The 16,211-nt window shown below is 39.1% G+C and overlaps 1 protein-coding gene across 2 annotated transcripts in view; it reads left to right on the forward strand.

The window, feature by feature from the left end:
* The window catches only part of LOC100884166 (chitin synthase A), a 44,857-nt gene that overhangs the window by 10,703 nt on the left and 17,943 nt on the right, over positions 1-16,211 (forward strand). For both annotated transcript variants that reach the window (XM_038021719.2, XM_038021718.2), the window contains exon 2: positions 4,690-4,794. In XM_038021719.2, the coding sequence (XP_037877647.1) occupies positions 4,703-4,794 (92 nt within the window). In that variant the 5' untranslated portion in view covers positions 4,690-4,702. The remainder of the gene's footprint in view (positions 1-4,689; positions 4,795-16,211) is intronic.

The following is a 16,211-nucleotide window of genomic DNA, read 5'->3' on the forward strand; positions in this document are numbered from 1 at the left end:
ACGCACAAAAGAAATATATGTTTAATATATTTATTTATTTATTTATTTATTTATTTATACTTTATGCACAAAACAAAACTTGTACACAGGCGGACTTAATGCCATGGGCATTCTCTTCCAGTCGACCATAGGGTGGTGCAGAGATAATGCATGGTAGGTGCATTGACAAAAAAAATAACAAACAACAACAAAACAAAAAAAAAGAACAAACTCAAAACAAAAATCTTCCTTAAAATAATATCTCAGTATTATAGAATACATATACTACAATTCAATATACCTATGTATAAAATAGTAAAATACATACATACACATAATTACACACAATAATATACACATGAAAATACACAATTTAGTATTATAGTTAAGAATGGCTAAAAGTAAATATACCTAGTCAGGTCATAAGTATTGTCACACAGTAAAAACTTTTCTTTTAGAATGCTGGCCACAAAAAAGTTTATTGAATTCGAATTTCGAATTGTTCATGAAAATAAAAATGTATACTTTTAGAATTTTACTCATTTTTAAATGTGGAGTGGACGCTTAAAGAAGACCGTGTTGCAGTTATTGCGTTGCATCGTTGCGGTTACGCGCCAATTCAAATTTTAAACATACTGAAAAATTTGAATATAACCAAAAGATTCGTTTATCGTACCATCAAACGATACAATGAAGACTCTAGTGTAGATGACAGGTCAAGAAGTGGTCGCCCTCGGTCTGTTAGGACTCCAGCAGTGATAAAAGCTGTGAAGGCGCGAATTCAAAGAAATCCCAAACGTAAGCAGAAACTGTTGGCCCTTCAGATGGGGTTAAGCAGAACCACGGTGAAAAGGGTGTTAAATGAAGACTTAGGGCTTCGGGCATATCGAAGAAAAACAGGACATCGTTTGAATGCTCGTCTAATGGACCTGAGACTGAAGAGATGACGCGCTTTGTTGAGGCGGTACGCGGGAAAAAAATATCGGGAAATTCTTTTTTCGGATGAAAAAAATTTTACCGTAGAAGAGAGCTACAACAAACAAAATGATAAGGTGTACGCACACAGTAGTGAAGAAGCGAACAACCGTATTCCGCGTGTCCAACGAGGTCGTTTTCCATCCTCGCTCATGGTATGGTTGGGAGTTTCTTATTGGGGCTTAACAGAGGTACATTTTTGTGAGAAAGGTGTAAAAACGAATGCAGTTGTGTATCAAAATACAGTCCTGACGAACCTTGTGGAACCTGTTTCTCATACCATGTTCAATAACTGGCACTGGGTATTCCAACAAGATTCGGCGCCAGCTCATAGAGCGAAGAGCACACAAGACTGGCTAGCGGCGCGTGAAATCGACTTCATCTGGCACGAAGACTGGCCCTCCTCCAGTCCAGATTTGAATCCGTTCGATTACAAGATATGGCAACACTTGGAGGAAAAGGCGTGCTCAAAGCCTCATCCCAATTTGGGGTCACTCAAGACATCCTTGATTAAGGCAGCCGCCGATATTGACATGGACCTCGTTCGTGCTGCGATAGACGACTGGCCGCGCAGATTGAAGGCCTGTATTCAAAATCCCGGAGGTCATTTTGAATAAACTTTAGTGTCATAAGAATCTATGTTTTGTTAAGTTCATTTTGGTATATGAATGGTTACATAATGAATAAACTTGTTTCAATTATTTTACATTAAACATGTGACAGAATTTATGACCTGACTAGGTATATATATAATATAATAATAATAATTGAAAAATGAAATAAACTAGTTTGGAGATGATTCTTCCAGTTTTTTGTGGATGTGTTCGCGAACTTTGAGTTTAAAAGTAAAGCGATTGCTGATCATCCTGATTTCTTTGGGAAGCGAATTCCATAATATTATGGACTGTACAAAGAAAGAAGAATGTAAAAAATCTGAGCGATGGATAGGACATTGTAAGAGACGATTATGTGAAGAACGTAGAATTTTGTCATGGCTTGCGTTCAAGTATTTAAAATGCGATTTTAAGTAAGAGGGTGAAGAGGCAGAGTCCAAAAGAGAAAACAAGGTAGTAAGCGCTCTCTCCTCTCTACGCTGACGGATCGGTAACCATTTCAGACGAGTTCGATGCGCGGACACATGGTCATATTTTCTAAGATTGAAAACGAATCGAATGCAATTATTGAGAAGGCGGTCTAGTTTGTTGAGGAGATCTGCATTCAGGTCATAGTAACACACATCACCGTAGTCTACCATAGGGAAAATTAAAGTCTGCACAAGCATGGCCTTTACATTTGATGGTAGCATATTTTTTAGCCGATAGAGAGATCGCAAGGTCCTGATGACTTTTTGACTAATGGATGTTACTTGCGCTCTCCAACCAAGTGTAGTGTCAATGTGTAATCCAAGATTTTTCACGTTTCGGCTAAAGGGGATGATTATGTCATTGAAAACAACAGGCGGCAGCTTAAAATTACTGATCTTACTCATATTTCGATGGCTACCAACAATTAACGCCTGGCATTTGGTAGGATTCACCGCCAGACCAAACCTATCGGACCAATTTTTGATTGATTTTAAATCATTGTTTAGTTTGGTAATAGCATCCGATATGTGATCAGCATCGGTTTGTGCGTACAGTTGTAGATCATCGGCGTAAAGATGAAATGCACACCGTAGCTCAGGGGTGAGAAAATTTATAAAAATTGAAAACAAGAGAGGAGAGAGGACACCGCCTTGTGGGACGCCAGATTCAAGATTACACCAGTTTGATGAGAGTTCGTCATTACGAACAGATTGCTGACGTCCCTGAAGATAGGAAGAGAACCAATCCAACGCCCCTTTTGAGACGTTGAGATGAGAGAGGATGGAAAGAAGGATATCGTGACAAACGGTGTTAAACGCGTTTGAGAAATCAACCAAAACTAGTATAGTGATTTTGGATTCTTCCAAGCCCACCCTGATATCACCTGTCACTTTCAGAAGCGCGGAAATGGTGCTGTGGCCTGGTCTAAACCCAGATTGAAAAGGGCTAATTAGGGAATTATTAAATATAAATCGAGAAAGCTGCTTATGGACACAGATCTCGAGCACTTTGGATAGGAAGGGTAAGATTGAAATATATAATATATAAAGATTTTTTATAAAAATTACTGCCAAATTGTTTTTTTTTTTTTTTATTGCCCTTGTAGGCGGACGAGCATACGGCCCACCTGATGGTGAGTGGTTACCGTCGCCCATGGACTTCAGCAATGCCAGGGGCAGAGCCAAGCCGCTGCCTACCGCTTAATACTTTGCTACTCTTCTCAAATTTAACTAAGGATATCTAATTTAATATTATATATTTTTGTATTTGCATCGATTGATTTCACATTTAATTGTTCTCTGCTACAAGTTTGAAGTCGCCACGGTTAATCATTTCCGCATTACTTCATTACGTCATACAACTATTATTTCAAGTAAAAAACTATGCACGATTAGGACTACAGTGTCAATGTTATTATTATCCAATTTTCTTTTAAAAAAATCCTTATTTTATTAAATGAAGAAATTTGTTTTTCGGGATTGTTTTCATGATAATGATACCACTGAATATTTTTTACTCTAGATAGATATTTCATGAACAGTTATTACAGTGAATGAGACGCTTTTAAGTAGTTAGAAAGGTATGGTATCCGTTGAGAATAAAATAATAGTACACTTTTGAACCACAGTCGTTCAAGTATGAAAAACAAATAGCACAATAGAAGTGCGAGGGTGAGGTGCCCTGTACAGTCGCAGAGTCGTCGACCTTGTTGAAGGCGAGTCTAACACGCCTCTGCTTTAGATTCGATATACTCTTTATTGACCAATATATTATAATAGTCGTTTTCTTATTCCAAACACTTATTAAATTTACAAGATTATTTATAATTTGCGTACACGGATAGATCACGTTCCTAATGTTAAGCCTAGTCCACGAACAACATAAATAATGGTGTATGCCCTAAGACGTAACATCGAGGTCTCAATAGCTTCTCAATAATGGTTATTCAGCCCTACAAACCGAAATATCATTTTGGTGGCAGAAATAAACAGAAAAGTAGAACGTACTTGTGCGGTGCCACCTCTAGGTGTTGAACACAACACAATTTGGTCTATAAATATATACATATTTTAGGTTCCGAAAATGTGTCCTGAATCGTGCGTAATTCGAAATACATGGTACATAGTAAATGTACCAAGAATAAAAGCACAAAAAGGACTAGATAGAGTGCAAATGACTCACTGCATCAGTGTGATCTTGATTATTTGATATAGAGATTCCTCAAATTGGTTTTCATTTCCTTAAATAATCTCCGAATAATTTTTATTTAATCTAATCATTTAGAATGTGATTTCAACAGAAAGTGCAAAAACACAATGGTTGAACAAACCATAAGGTCCGTAACTCAAGGGATGAATGACCGCAAGGTCGAGACTCGTACGAGGAATGTGCCAGTCGATATGATAATTCTATCAGTTGGATTTTACTTTCTTTACCATTAAACAAAGAATTACATTTTTTAGTAGTCCTTTTGTCAATATTTTTAGACAACCACTATCTGTATTCAATTACATTTACAGCTATAAAGTATATTCAGACATATTTGTTTTAATTTAACAAAATATATAATTATTGTAAAATCACAATAAACACTAAAAATACATCGTGGATATTAAAAACCTTTTTTTTTTAATAGTCTTTTATTTTTCAGAACTTAATTCAAGATGGCGACGTCTGGAGGGAAACGGCGAGATGAGGGTAGCGATAACTCTGACGATGAACTCACACCCCTGGCGAACGAAATATATGGTGGAAGGTAATGAACACGTTTCTTATTATTATTATTTTTTTAAATCATTCAGTTGAAGCAATAAAATCAATCGTGATAACAAATATTTACTTATTCTCGTGGTCACATCAGGCCGACACCTAATCTTGGCCTTCACATACGAAAACAACTCTGGTACTAGAAAGAACTGTTAATAAAATTTATTCCAAACTCAATGTTTTCGAATTTGAATATTATACCGAAGAACATCAAGCAAGACATGTTTATGCTAAATAATAGCTAGACGATTGAAGGTCGAATTGAACTTTATCGAAAATTCTGCTCGAATGAAAACAAACCTTAAAGAATATTGACCGTCAAAGTCTCTCACACACATATCTCATATTATATCATATTTATTAAGGTATTCTCCGTGTGTGTGATGAGTCATGTTACATGTACAACAGTAATAGCTATTACAGATACAATAAATGTCAAGATGAAGTCTAACGCTCCCTTCTCTTTGTACCTTGAGGTTAACATAAAATACACAATGACGATAAAAAGTTTTACCGTGTGATAATGTTCCGCATTTCTACACTATTTATTTAAAATGTCCGTGCTTATTCACCATAGGAGGAAATGAATTAAGCTGACTCATTCTACTTGTAGCCTTTTTTCAGTATTAGAGATAATCATGCATCGATGAATTTATATTTTTGTTTTGTTTTTGCTAGTTTCCATTTTTTAAGATACCTTGTTTTTTATTAGTCACCAATTACTAAATATATCTATCGAACTAATGATTTAAATTTAAATACTAAATTTTGTTATGCAAACAAAGAAATTTTACTTTTCACAATCCAAATTTACTATACTAATCAAGTTGATTTTTTTGATCTATTTTATTACTGGTATTTTCAGTATCAATCATAAAAACAATTTAATGAAAATATCCGTACACGGCGTGAATACATTGACAAGTCGAAAATGCATACTTTTCAGGGCAGCCATTTGTAAGTTTACATATTATTGGTAAATCTATTTTTTTATCCTTTGATATAATTTTTATGCGTATTTAAGTAATTTCATCCGAATTTTCACACAGTGTAAGTATAATAATAAATTAACGTTTTAATCAAGAAAAAAATGACATATCATGTTGCTCACCGACGACTTGTCAATTTATTCACCTAAGCAATTTATTAAAATCCGAGAAAAGCAATAAAATTGATAACATAGATTTAAAAAATATACATAAATATGTAATAGCCATTTGATGGTGGTTGGATGGTGAGATGGAATGGGATGTGATGGAATGGTATGGACATGTGAGACCTTAGAACTTATATCTCAAGGTGGGTGGCGCATTTACGATGTAGGTTTCTATGGGGTCCAGTAACCACTTAACACCAGGTGGGCTGTGAGCTCGTCCACCCATCTAAGCAATAAAAAAAATAAAAAAAAAGTGTGCTGGGGCGAAATGAAAATGAGGTTGGTAAGAGAGTGTTAACTATAAATGTGGAAGGATATAGAGGAAGAGGTAGACCTAAGTTGAAATGGATGGATTGCGTGAAAGACAATATGTGTAAGAGGGGAGTGAGCGAAGAAATGCTATATGATAGAGGAGTATGGAAGAAGACAACAAGTTGCGCCGACCCCAGGTGACTGGGAGAAGGGGAAGAGAATGATGATGTAATAATAAGCCACTTGAATTGATCAATCTCAAACTAAAACGCAAAACTTGTACTTAATTATATTTTTTATTAATTAAAAGAAACTTAAATTATTCTGCTTCTGGAATTACTATTCTATTATTCTTTACTGTTCTTCTCCGTTTCTCTCTAAATCAGGGTCTTCAGTATCTAAGTTGTGGCATTTTTTGGTGGGTTGTCTGTCTTTATGTTTTTATAAAAATCGTGAAATGCTGTGTCTATTAAAGGTAATTAATCCACCAAATTCTTCTCTTTTCTCTACTTATTGGCAAGATGTCTTTAGAGACAACTTCTATCTGGACGTTGTCTATATTATATTTGCTCCTTTTCTGAAAGTTGATTACCTTAAAAGAGCTTTCACTGTCAAATCTTGAAACGTATTTCTCCAATAGGTTTTTTGTATTGCAGCCATTTTACAGTTTGCCACAAGAATTTATCTTCGGAACTGTCTTTTTTTTAAATCGTGAATGGCTCTTTTTTTGAACTTAATTTAGAAAATTTTCGCACTTAATTGATACAACGGCATATGCGTTATTAATCTTACAAGATCTTATAAGTTACACCCAGTCATTAAAATAGGTAGTTAATTTTAAGTCGCGTTTTCTCTTTGGTTCTCTCAATGAAGGCATGATCCGAATCACACTCCATGTGAATCACAATCCAAGAAACTTGTGATTAATAGTTTCTAGCGTTGGATACACATGAAGTAAATACATGAACATCATTGCACCCGTATTATTTTTGTTTTGGCCTCCACATGTATCTGAATAAAATGTGACCTGTTCATCTTTTGAAGGCAAATTCTGAAGAAAATGCCACAGACACGACGCGATTTGACGAGCACCGATGGTTTCGTCCTACATGTAACATGTAGCCTTATTAGTTGCTAAATCATGGATTGTGAGATTGTAGGACCATAGCGGTCTTTTATAAAAAGAAACAGAAGTTTTAAGATAGGGGGTGGGTAAGCACTGCTGAAGATCATATGTATATGTTCGAATGGATGAGTTGCACTTTGCTTCATCTTTATCCTTTCTTTTTAAGAAGTCGTCGTGGCCTAAAAGATAAGACGTCCGGTGCATTCGTGTTGAAGCGATGCACCGGTGTTCGAATCCCGCAGGCGGGTACCAATTTTTCTAATGAAATACGTACTCAACAAATGTTCACGATTGACTTCCACGGTGAAGGAATAACATCGTGTAATAAAAGTGAAACCCGCAAAATTATAATTTGCGTAATTACTGGTGGTAGGACCTGTTGTGAGTCCGCGCGGGTAGGTACCACCGCCCTGCCTATTTCTGCCGTGAAGCAGTAATGCGTTTCGGTTTGAAGGGTGGGGCAGCCGTTGTAACTATACTGAGACCTTACAACTTATATCTCAAGGTGGGTGGCGCATTTACGTTGTAGATGTCTATGGGCTCCAGTAACCACTTAACATCAGGTGGGCTGTGAGCTCGTCCACCCATCTAAGCAATAAAAAAATAAAAAAAATAAATATTATTATGCTTTTTCAAGCCGTTAATAACTTGACAACAAGATATGTATAGTCGCGAACACAATTATGGGCTATGTGAATAATTGATCATCTAAAGGTATTCTGTTAGTTCATTTAATTATGTGGCGTAAATAACTTAACGTGTTGAGTTATTTAAATAAATAACATTAATATGTTTAGATATATCTAAATGTCATCATGTTCTCGTTGGAAACAAAGTTGTTTAGTAATTCACAAGTGCGATATCCCAAAAATACGTGAGAGAATCGAGTTACTCATTTATTCCCCATATAAAACAAGTAATCTGGACGACAATTCTGCTATAACTTAAAATTTGATATTAGTCGACTTGTCAAGTTATTCACGCCGTGTACGGATATATGAATAAAATAAACGCACTAAAAACTGAATTGTATTAAATAAAGACAACTCGAAATATTTCATAGTATATTTCAGTGAAATTTCATCTGTTAGGTATATTGAACTGTATTGTCTAATTGAATTATTTCCGATTGAATTGAACACATCATTAAAAGTAAATAGACAACACTCTCAGGGTACATTGTGATTTTATTAAATAGTGCAGCATTATGTTTAGTAAGTATGTCACGAAATCCTAATTCATGTTTGTTCAATTCAATACGAACAAAAAAGTAACAATTTATGTTTGTGTAAAATTTCTTTAGTTCGTATTATAGACAGAGAGAGAGTATTCTTTACAACATCCGAACGGTCTGTAGCCTTTCCGGAATCGCAGTCGAAACCCCACACAAGAAAGGCACACCTAGCCAGTGCCATAACTGCCAATTATACGGGCATTCTTCCCGTAACTGTCACGCGCGCCCCCGATGCGTCAAGTGCTTAGGCGATCACGCCACGGCCCTATGCACTCGCGATCAAAAAACCGCGACAGAACCGCCTAGCTGCGTCCTGTGTCGAACACAGGGTCACCCCGCAAATTACCGCGGATGCCCCCGAGCCCCGAAAATAAATCGCCGCGTCGCCCGCCAAAACCGCCTCCGAGCTTCCGGCCCAGACATCAAAGCCTCGGCACCCTCTGTGTCGCAGGCTAAGCCAGCGTTCGTTCCGGCGCCGGTGCCCAGTGTCTCGGCCTGGGCGAAACCGCTGCCGTACATGAACACGGCTACAACTCCCTCCTCCGCGATTCGTCCCGCCCCCGCGATTCGTCCCTCTCCCGCGACTTGCCCTCCGACCGCGTCCGACAATCTCGCTTTAGCGATCGACTTCTTTCAGTCGATCAACTTTGAGCGCGTTAACGCTTTGGGCGACGCCATTCGCTCTGCCTCCACTGCACAACACTTTATCGCGGTTGTGCAAGAATACGCCGACGTATACGCGTCATTAAATACGTACGTCCTCCCCTCACTCCGCCGGTAATCAATGGCGTATATAAGTAGAATAAAGCCCCTATCCGTAACGATAGGATTTTTTAACGCTTACGGTCTCGCAAATCAGCGTGATCAGGTTTCTGACTTTTTGCGTGACCATCAAATTGATATCTTTTTAGTGCAGGAGACCCTACTTAAGCCCGCGCGCCGTGACCCTAAAATCGCGAACTATAACATGGTCAGGAACGACAGGCTCTCTGCTCGTGGTGGTGGTACCGTCATTTACTATAGAAGAGCCCTGCATTGCGTCCCACTCGATCCTCCCACGCTCGCTAATATCGAAGCATCAGTGTGCCGAATCTCACTGACGGGACACGCGCCGATCGTTATCGCGTCCGTTTATCTTCCACCGGATAAGATCGTTCTAAGCAGTGATATCGAGGCGCTGCTCGGCATGGGGAGCTCTGTCATTCTGGCGGGCGACCTAAATTGTAAACACATTAGGTGAAACTCACACACCACAACCCCGAACGGCAGGCGGCTTGACGCGTTAGTCGATAATCTCGCCTTCGATATCGTCGCTCCGCTAATCCCGACTCACTACCCGCTAAATATCGCGCATCGCCCGGATATACTCGACATAGCGTTATTAAAAAACGTAACTCTGCGCTTACACTCGATCGAAGTAGTTTCAGAGTTAGATTCAGACCACCGTCCCGTCGTTATGAAGCTCGGTCGCGCTCCCGATTCCGTTCCCGTCACGAGGACTGTGGTGGATTGGCACACGCTGGGCATCAGCCTGGCTGAATCTGATCCACCATCGCTACCGTTTAGCCCGGACTCTACCCCGTCTCCTCAGGATACCGCTGAAGCCATAGACATCTTAACGTCACACATCACCTCGACATTAGATAGGTCATCGAAACAAGTTGTAGCGGAGGACTTCCTTCACCGCTTCAAATTGTCCGACGATATTAGGGAACTCCTTAGAGCTAAGAACGCCTCGATACGCGCCTACGACAGGTATCCTACCGCGGAAAATCGTATTCGAATGCGTGCCCTACAACGCGACGTAAAGTCTCGCATCGCCGAAGTCCGAGATGCCAGATGGTCTGATTTCTTAGAAGGACTCGCGCCCTCCCAAAGGTCTTACTACCGCTTAGCTCGTACTCTCAAATCGGATACGGTAGTAACTATGCCCCCCCTCGTAGGCCCCTCAGGCCGACTCGCGGCCTTTGATGATGACGAAAAAGCAGAGCTGCTGGCCGATACATTGCAAACCCAGTGCACGCCCAGCACTCAATCCGTGGACCCTGTTCATGTAGAATTAGTAGACAGTGAGGTAGAACGCAGAGCCTCCTTGCCACCCTCTGATGTGTTACCACCCGTCACCCCGATGGAAGTTAAAGACTTGATCAAAGACCTACGTCCTCGCAAGGCTCCCGGTTCCGACGGTATATCCAACCGCGTTATTAAACTTCTACCCGTCCAACTCATCGTGATGTTGGCATCTATTTTCAATGCCGCTATGGCGAACTGTATCTTTCCCGCGGTGTGGAAAGAAGCGGACGTTATCGGCATACATAAACCCGGTAAACCAAAAAATCATCCGACGAGCTACCGCCCGATTAGCCTCCTCATGTCTCTAGGCAAACTGTATGAGCGTCTGCTCTACAAACGCCTCAGAGACTTCGTCTCATCCAAGGGCATTCTCATCGATGAACAATTCGGATTCCGTACAAATCACTCATGCGTTCAACAGGTGCACCGCCTCACGGAGCACATTCTTGTGGGGCTTAATCGACCAAAACCGTTATACACGGGAGCTCTCTTCTTCGACGCCGCAAAAGCGTTCGACAAAGTCTGGCACAACGGTTTGATTTTCAAACTATTCAACATGGGTGTGCCGGATAGTCTCGTGCTCATCATACGGGACTTCTTGTCGAACCGCTCTTTTCGATATCGAGTCGAGGGAACCCGCTCCTCCCCACGACCTCTCACAGCTGGAGTCCCGCAAGGCTCTGTCCTCTCACCCCTCCTATTTAGCTTATTCGTTAACGATATTCCCCGGTCGCCGCCGACCCATTTAGCTTTATTCGCCGACGACACGACTGTTTACTATTCCAGTAGAAACAAGTCCCTAATCGCGAAGAAGCTTCAGAGCGCAGCCCTAGCCCTAGGACAGTGGTTCCGAAAATGGCGCATAGACATCAACCCAGCGAAAAGTACTGCGGTGCTCTTTCAGAGGGGAAGCTCCACACGGATTTCCTCCCGTATTAGGAGGAGGAATCTCACACCCCCGATTACTCTCTTTAGTCAATCCATACCCTGGGCCAGGAAGGTCAAGTACCTGGGCGTTACCCTGGATGCATCGATGACATTCCGCCCGCATATAAAATCAGTCCGTGACCGTGCCGCGTTTATTCTCGGTAGACTCTACCCCATGATTTGTAAGCGGAGTAAAATGTCCCTTCGGAACAAGGTGACACTTTACAAAACTTGCATAAGGCCCGTCATGACTTACGCGAGTGTGGTGTTCGCTCACGCGGCCCGCACGCACATGGACACCCTTCAATCTCTACAATCCCGCTTTTGCAGGTTAGCCGTCGGAGCTCCGTGGTTCGTGAGGAACGTTGACCTACACGACGACCTGGGCCTCGAATCTATACAGAAATACATGAAGTCAGCGTCGGAACGGTACTTCGATAAGGCTATGCGTCATGATAATCGCCTTATCGTAGCCGCCGCTGAGTACTCCCCGAATCCTGATCATGCAGGAGCCAGTCACCGTCGACGCCCTAGACACGTCCTTACGGATCCATCAGATCCAATAACCTTCGCACTAGACGCCTTCAGCTCTAGGAGCAGGCTTAGGGACCTCGGTAACCGTACTCGTCGAACTCGACAAAGAGTTCGCCGTGCAACCTAACCCATGAATCAGCTCGCTGAGTTTCTCGCCGGATCTTCTCAGCGGGTCGCGATTCCGATCCGGTAGTAGATTCATTCGCGAAGCAGCTGCTCTTGAGCTGTTAGGTCTCCTTCGGAGGCGCTCGGGTAGCTGTTAGCAAATCCCACCCCTCCTGGCTGAGCCTTTGCTCGCCCACCTGTCCTGGTGAAACTGGAAAGGCCTCCGGGCCACCAGTAATCCTTCAATCATAAAAAAAAAAAAAAAAAAAAAAAAGTATTCTTTACACTGTACACCAACAAAAGATGTATTATATGTAACTTATATGACGAATACGACTTTTTTTAAATTCTAGTACGTTTTAACTTTACCAGCTGAATAGAGTAACGGTGATCTATTTGCTATGTCCAGCAGTGGATAGATAAAGGCTGATGATGATGATGATCTATTTCCTGGGATTCTCTAGTCGTAAATATGAGGGTCCAAGTAAAACAAACAGAGAAATCTCAATTTATTTTTGTATATAAATAAACTAAAATGTCACCACATCCTTTAATAAATAAAAAAACGCAGTAGAACACTTTAGTCGCCTATCAACGTAAAAACTAGTTTTTGATACAAGAAAAATAATAAAATAAAAATAATAAAGTAGGATTAATTAAATCTAAATGGTACTAAGTACGAACCTGTATTATGACAGTAGTCTTAAGCAATCGAGCAGTGAATGAGATGACACGCATCAGTTCCGCTTCTTCAGTCAACGACTCTCACTCACCAGTTTACAAATCTCTACAACAAAAACATTCCTAACTGGACTTTGTATTCCCGATTTCGTATTTTTATGTACAAAAATAAGATACCAAAAATAGCTAATGTCATTAATAGTGTTTTAAAATATTTTTAATAAATGGGTTAGTTAGCTTTGGAAACTGTAATTTATTATTGATTTCTTCACTATTTAATTTATGTTATTAAACAAACAAACCTTCCTCTTCAATCACTCTATTTAAAAAAACCGCATCAATATCCGTTGCCTACTTTTAAAGATTTAAGCATACATAGGGATATAGGGACAGAGAAAGCGACTTTGGTTTAAAATACTATGTAGTGATACATATTATTGTTTTGTCTTTAACATAGCATTGAGTATGCGCAGCTGATTCTAATATGTAGTTCTATAATTTTCCCATTTTTATAATTTTTTTTTATTGCTTAGATGGGTGGACGAGCTCACAGCCCGCCTGGTGTTAAGTGTTTACTGGAGCCCATAGTTTTTTCTATTATATTTATTTTTACTATATCTATTTTTATATTAAACAAATAAATTAATAGATAAAACTATGTATTTTATTAAGGTACCTTTATTAAGGTCCTCTAAAATATTAACTTATTGTGGTTTTCTGGAAATTTAACTAAAATTTCAAGTAAAAATGTATTGACTCTTCTGTATATATGTATATATACCAACAATGTTTTTAAAATAGTTTATTATTGAAATAGTAATATAAGCTAGAGGTGGACGAGGAGGTAGGTCGTCGGTCAGCGCTGCCCGGAACCCGTTCAAATGCCAAGGTTGTCAACTCTGACGACACAACTTTCGATCGATCGACCAATGCGCCGCATTTTGCGTCCGCCCCACTTCTATCGTAAATTCTTTGTGAAACACGAATGGCCGCCATAGAAATGTTAACCACGTTGATAACATATATATTTAATACTCTTTTCTAAGATAATTTGTGGGCCATAGATTTTTTTATTGCCCTTAGTCAAGCATACGGCCTACCTGATGTTGAGCGGTTACCGTCGCCCATGAAGTTCAGCAATGCTAGGGTTAGAGCCAAACCGCTGCCTACCGATATGGATAATACCGTTTTACAGTTTAACTTGAATAGTTGAATTTTATTTTACATGTCCTCATTATTGTCAAGGAGTTTTTGTAGTAAATAAAATTATCGAACATTCTAGACAAAAAATATCTAAGCATAACAGAACCGTCGAATCTCAAGACGAGAGCTCAAAATAGCGCATTTTAGACGTTTTCAAAGCCTTGTTATTGGTACCGCTTAGTTGGAGACCTGTGGGTCGTGCGTGCTCAGAATAAAGTAATGGAATAAAGGTCATAAAATGGTCGTGAATTAGTATGTAGTTTCTATCGTTGGTCAGTCGGGCCAACGCCATTAGTTTTTTACCAGACAAAAATATGTATATAGTAGAAATTTTCATTATTCATTTTCATAATTAATATATAGTTCTATATGTTTATTATTATTTTACCTTCTTGAATTGAGTTTGTAACTGTACTCTAGTATGTACACTTAATATACTAATGGTACATGTAATTTTATGTAATAATAATGGTCCATATGAAATTATAAATTTTGTACCTATAAAGTGCTTTCTTCCACACAAGCACATTAAAGTTAATATACTTATAATCTGTATTTGCAAATTTAAAAGACAATAACAAAAATAGCGGTTTTTAATCTTTACTTAAAGTGTTACAAAATGAGTTTGTCGTAACATTTTTGTAAACACCATAACCAAATTATCAAGTGAAGTATAAACGTGTGTAGTCTTTCTCGGCCCCATGGTCAATGAACTCGACCGATGGGCATTCGGCAGTAAGTGTTTCGCATACAAAACAAGCATTAGTGACGTGGAAATGTAGCAAACAAACAAAAATGTTAAAAGAAATTTGTCAAATTGTCTCAATTTTATTTCAATTTAATTCGATCACAATTCTGTTATTTACATTTATATTTAGCAGCTGTATTATATTTGTTAATTATAAATTAGGTATATATTTTAACTCGACACAGTTTGATTGGTGGTTAATTACAAAGTGACCACATATTAAACTTGTATAACGTTTGCACAACACTTTATGTCTAGCGTACATGGCTTCGTGTCGGAGGCTTTCGTAAGTTCTCGTGAGATCGAACGACATTGAGTGATCTATTGTTCAACAAGGAGGCCTTTCCCATCCAACTGATATAGTATGTCTTTTATTTTTTGCGAGTCTTGTGTTAGTATTCTTATTGAATGTCAAATCAATAGTATGTAATTTCACTTAGATAAGCAGACGATCTCACGGCATAGCTATTTTTATACGGTTATGGGAGGCTTTCTACCATCTGCCTACGTAGAGTTCTGGAATACTTTGGCCACATTGCAAGAGAGGATAACGGCAGCTTGGAGACGCTAATGGTGACTGGCAAGGTGGACGGAAGAAGACCACGAGGTAGAGGCCCGACACGTTGGACTGACCAGATCAGCACTACTCTCGACATCACAGTTCACGATGATTTACACTTGGCGACAGATAGGAGCAAATGGCGTGGAATGATCCGGAATAAGCTCTTGTTGCAAAGAGGTGGTCACAGCCTTCAGTATTGAGGAAACCGAAGCGAGAAGAAGAAGAAGAAGATGAGAGCCACCTTAAGGCTATAGTTCAAAGTTTCTATTGTATTGGAATAGTCGCTATTCTCACTTCAAATGCGATAAATACGCAATACGGTGTAATACAGTAGAGCGTAGACACATATGTCCTAAAATTAATACTCAAAACTGAGGGTAGAATGCTATACCAATACGATAATACCATTGCGGACCGATAGAAAAGTAGTGATAGAACTCAAAGAAACTGTGGATGTATTTATATTTTATTTATTTTGGTCGATAATAAAATAAGCTTGCCATTATTTTTGATACAAGGAAAACAACGTAATTTCTCTATTACATGAAACATCTGTTACTACGGTACGTTTTCGTTTTGTTTAAATTTAGAATGATTTTAAATAATAATATGAAAAACAATGAAAATGATTTCCCTTAGCCTTAATTCTGCAAACGCTGTTGCTTAAAGTACCATTATTTGTTGTAGAGCATGGCATTCAAGAATCTGACACACGCTTATACGTTTAATAAGCATATGTCTCAATTCCCACTTAATCGTCAACCTTCACAAAACTAACGCTGAAATCGAATAAGGTCCAAGTTAT

The sequence above is a fragment of the Bombyx mori genome, chromosome 4, assembly GCF_030269925.1.
Source record: "Bombyx mori chromosome 4, ASM3026992v2".
Taxonomy (NCBI): domain Eukaryota; kingdom Metazoa; phylum Arthropoda; class Insecta; order Lepidoptera; family Bombycidae; genus Bombyx; species Bombyx mori.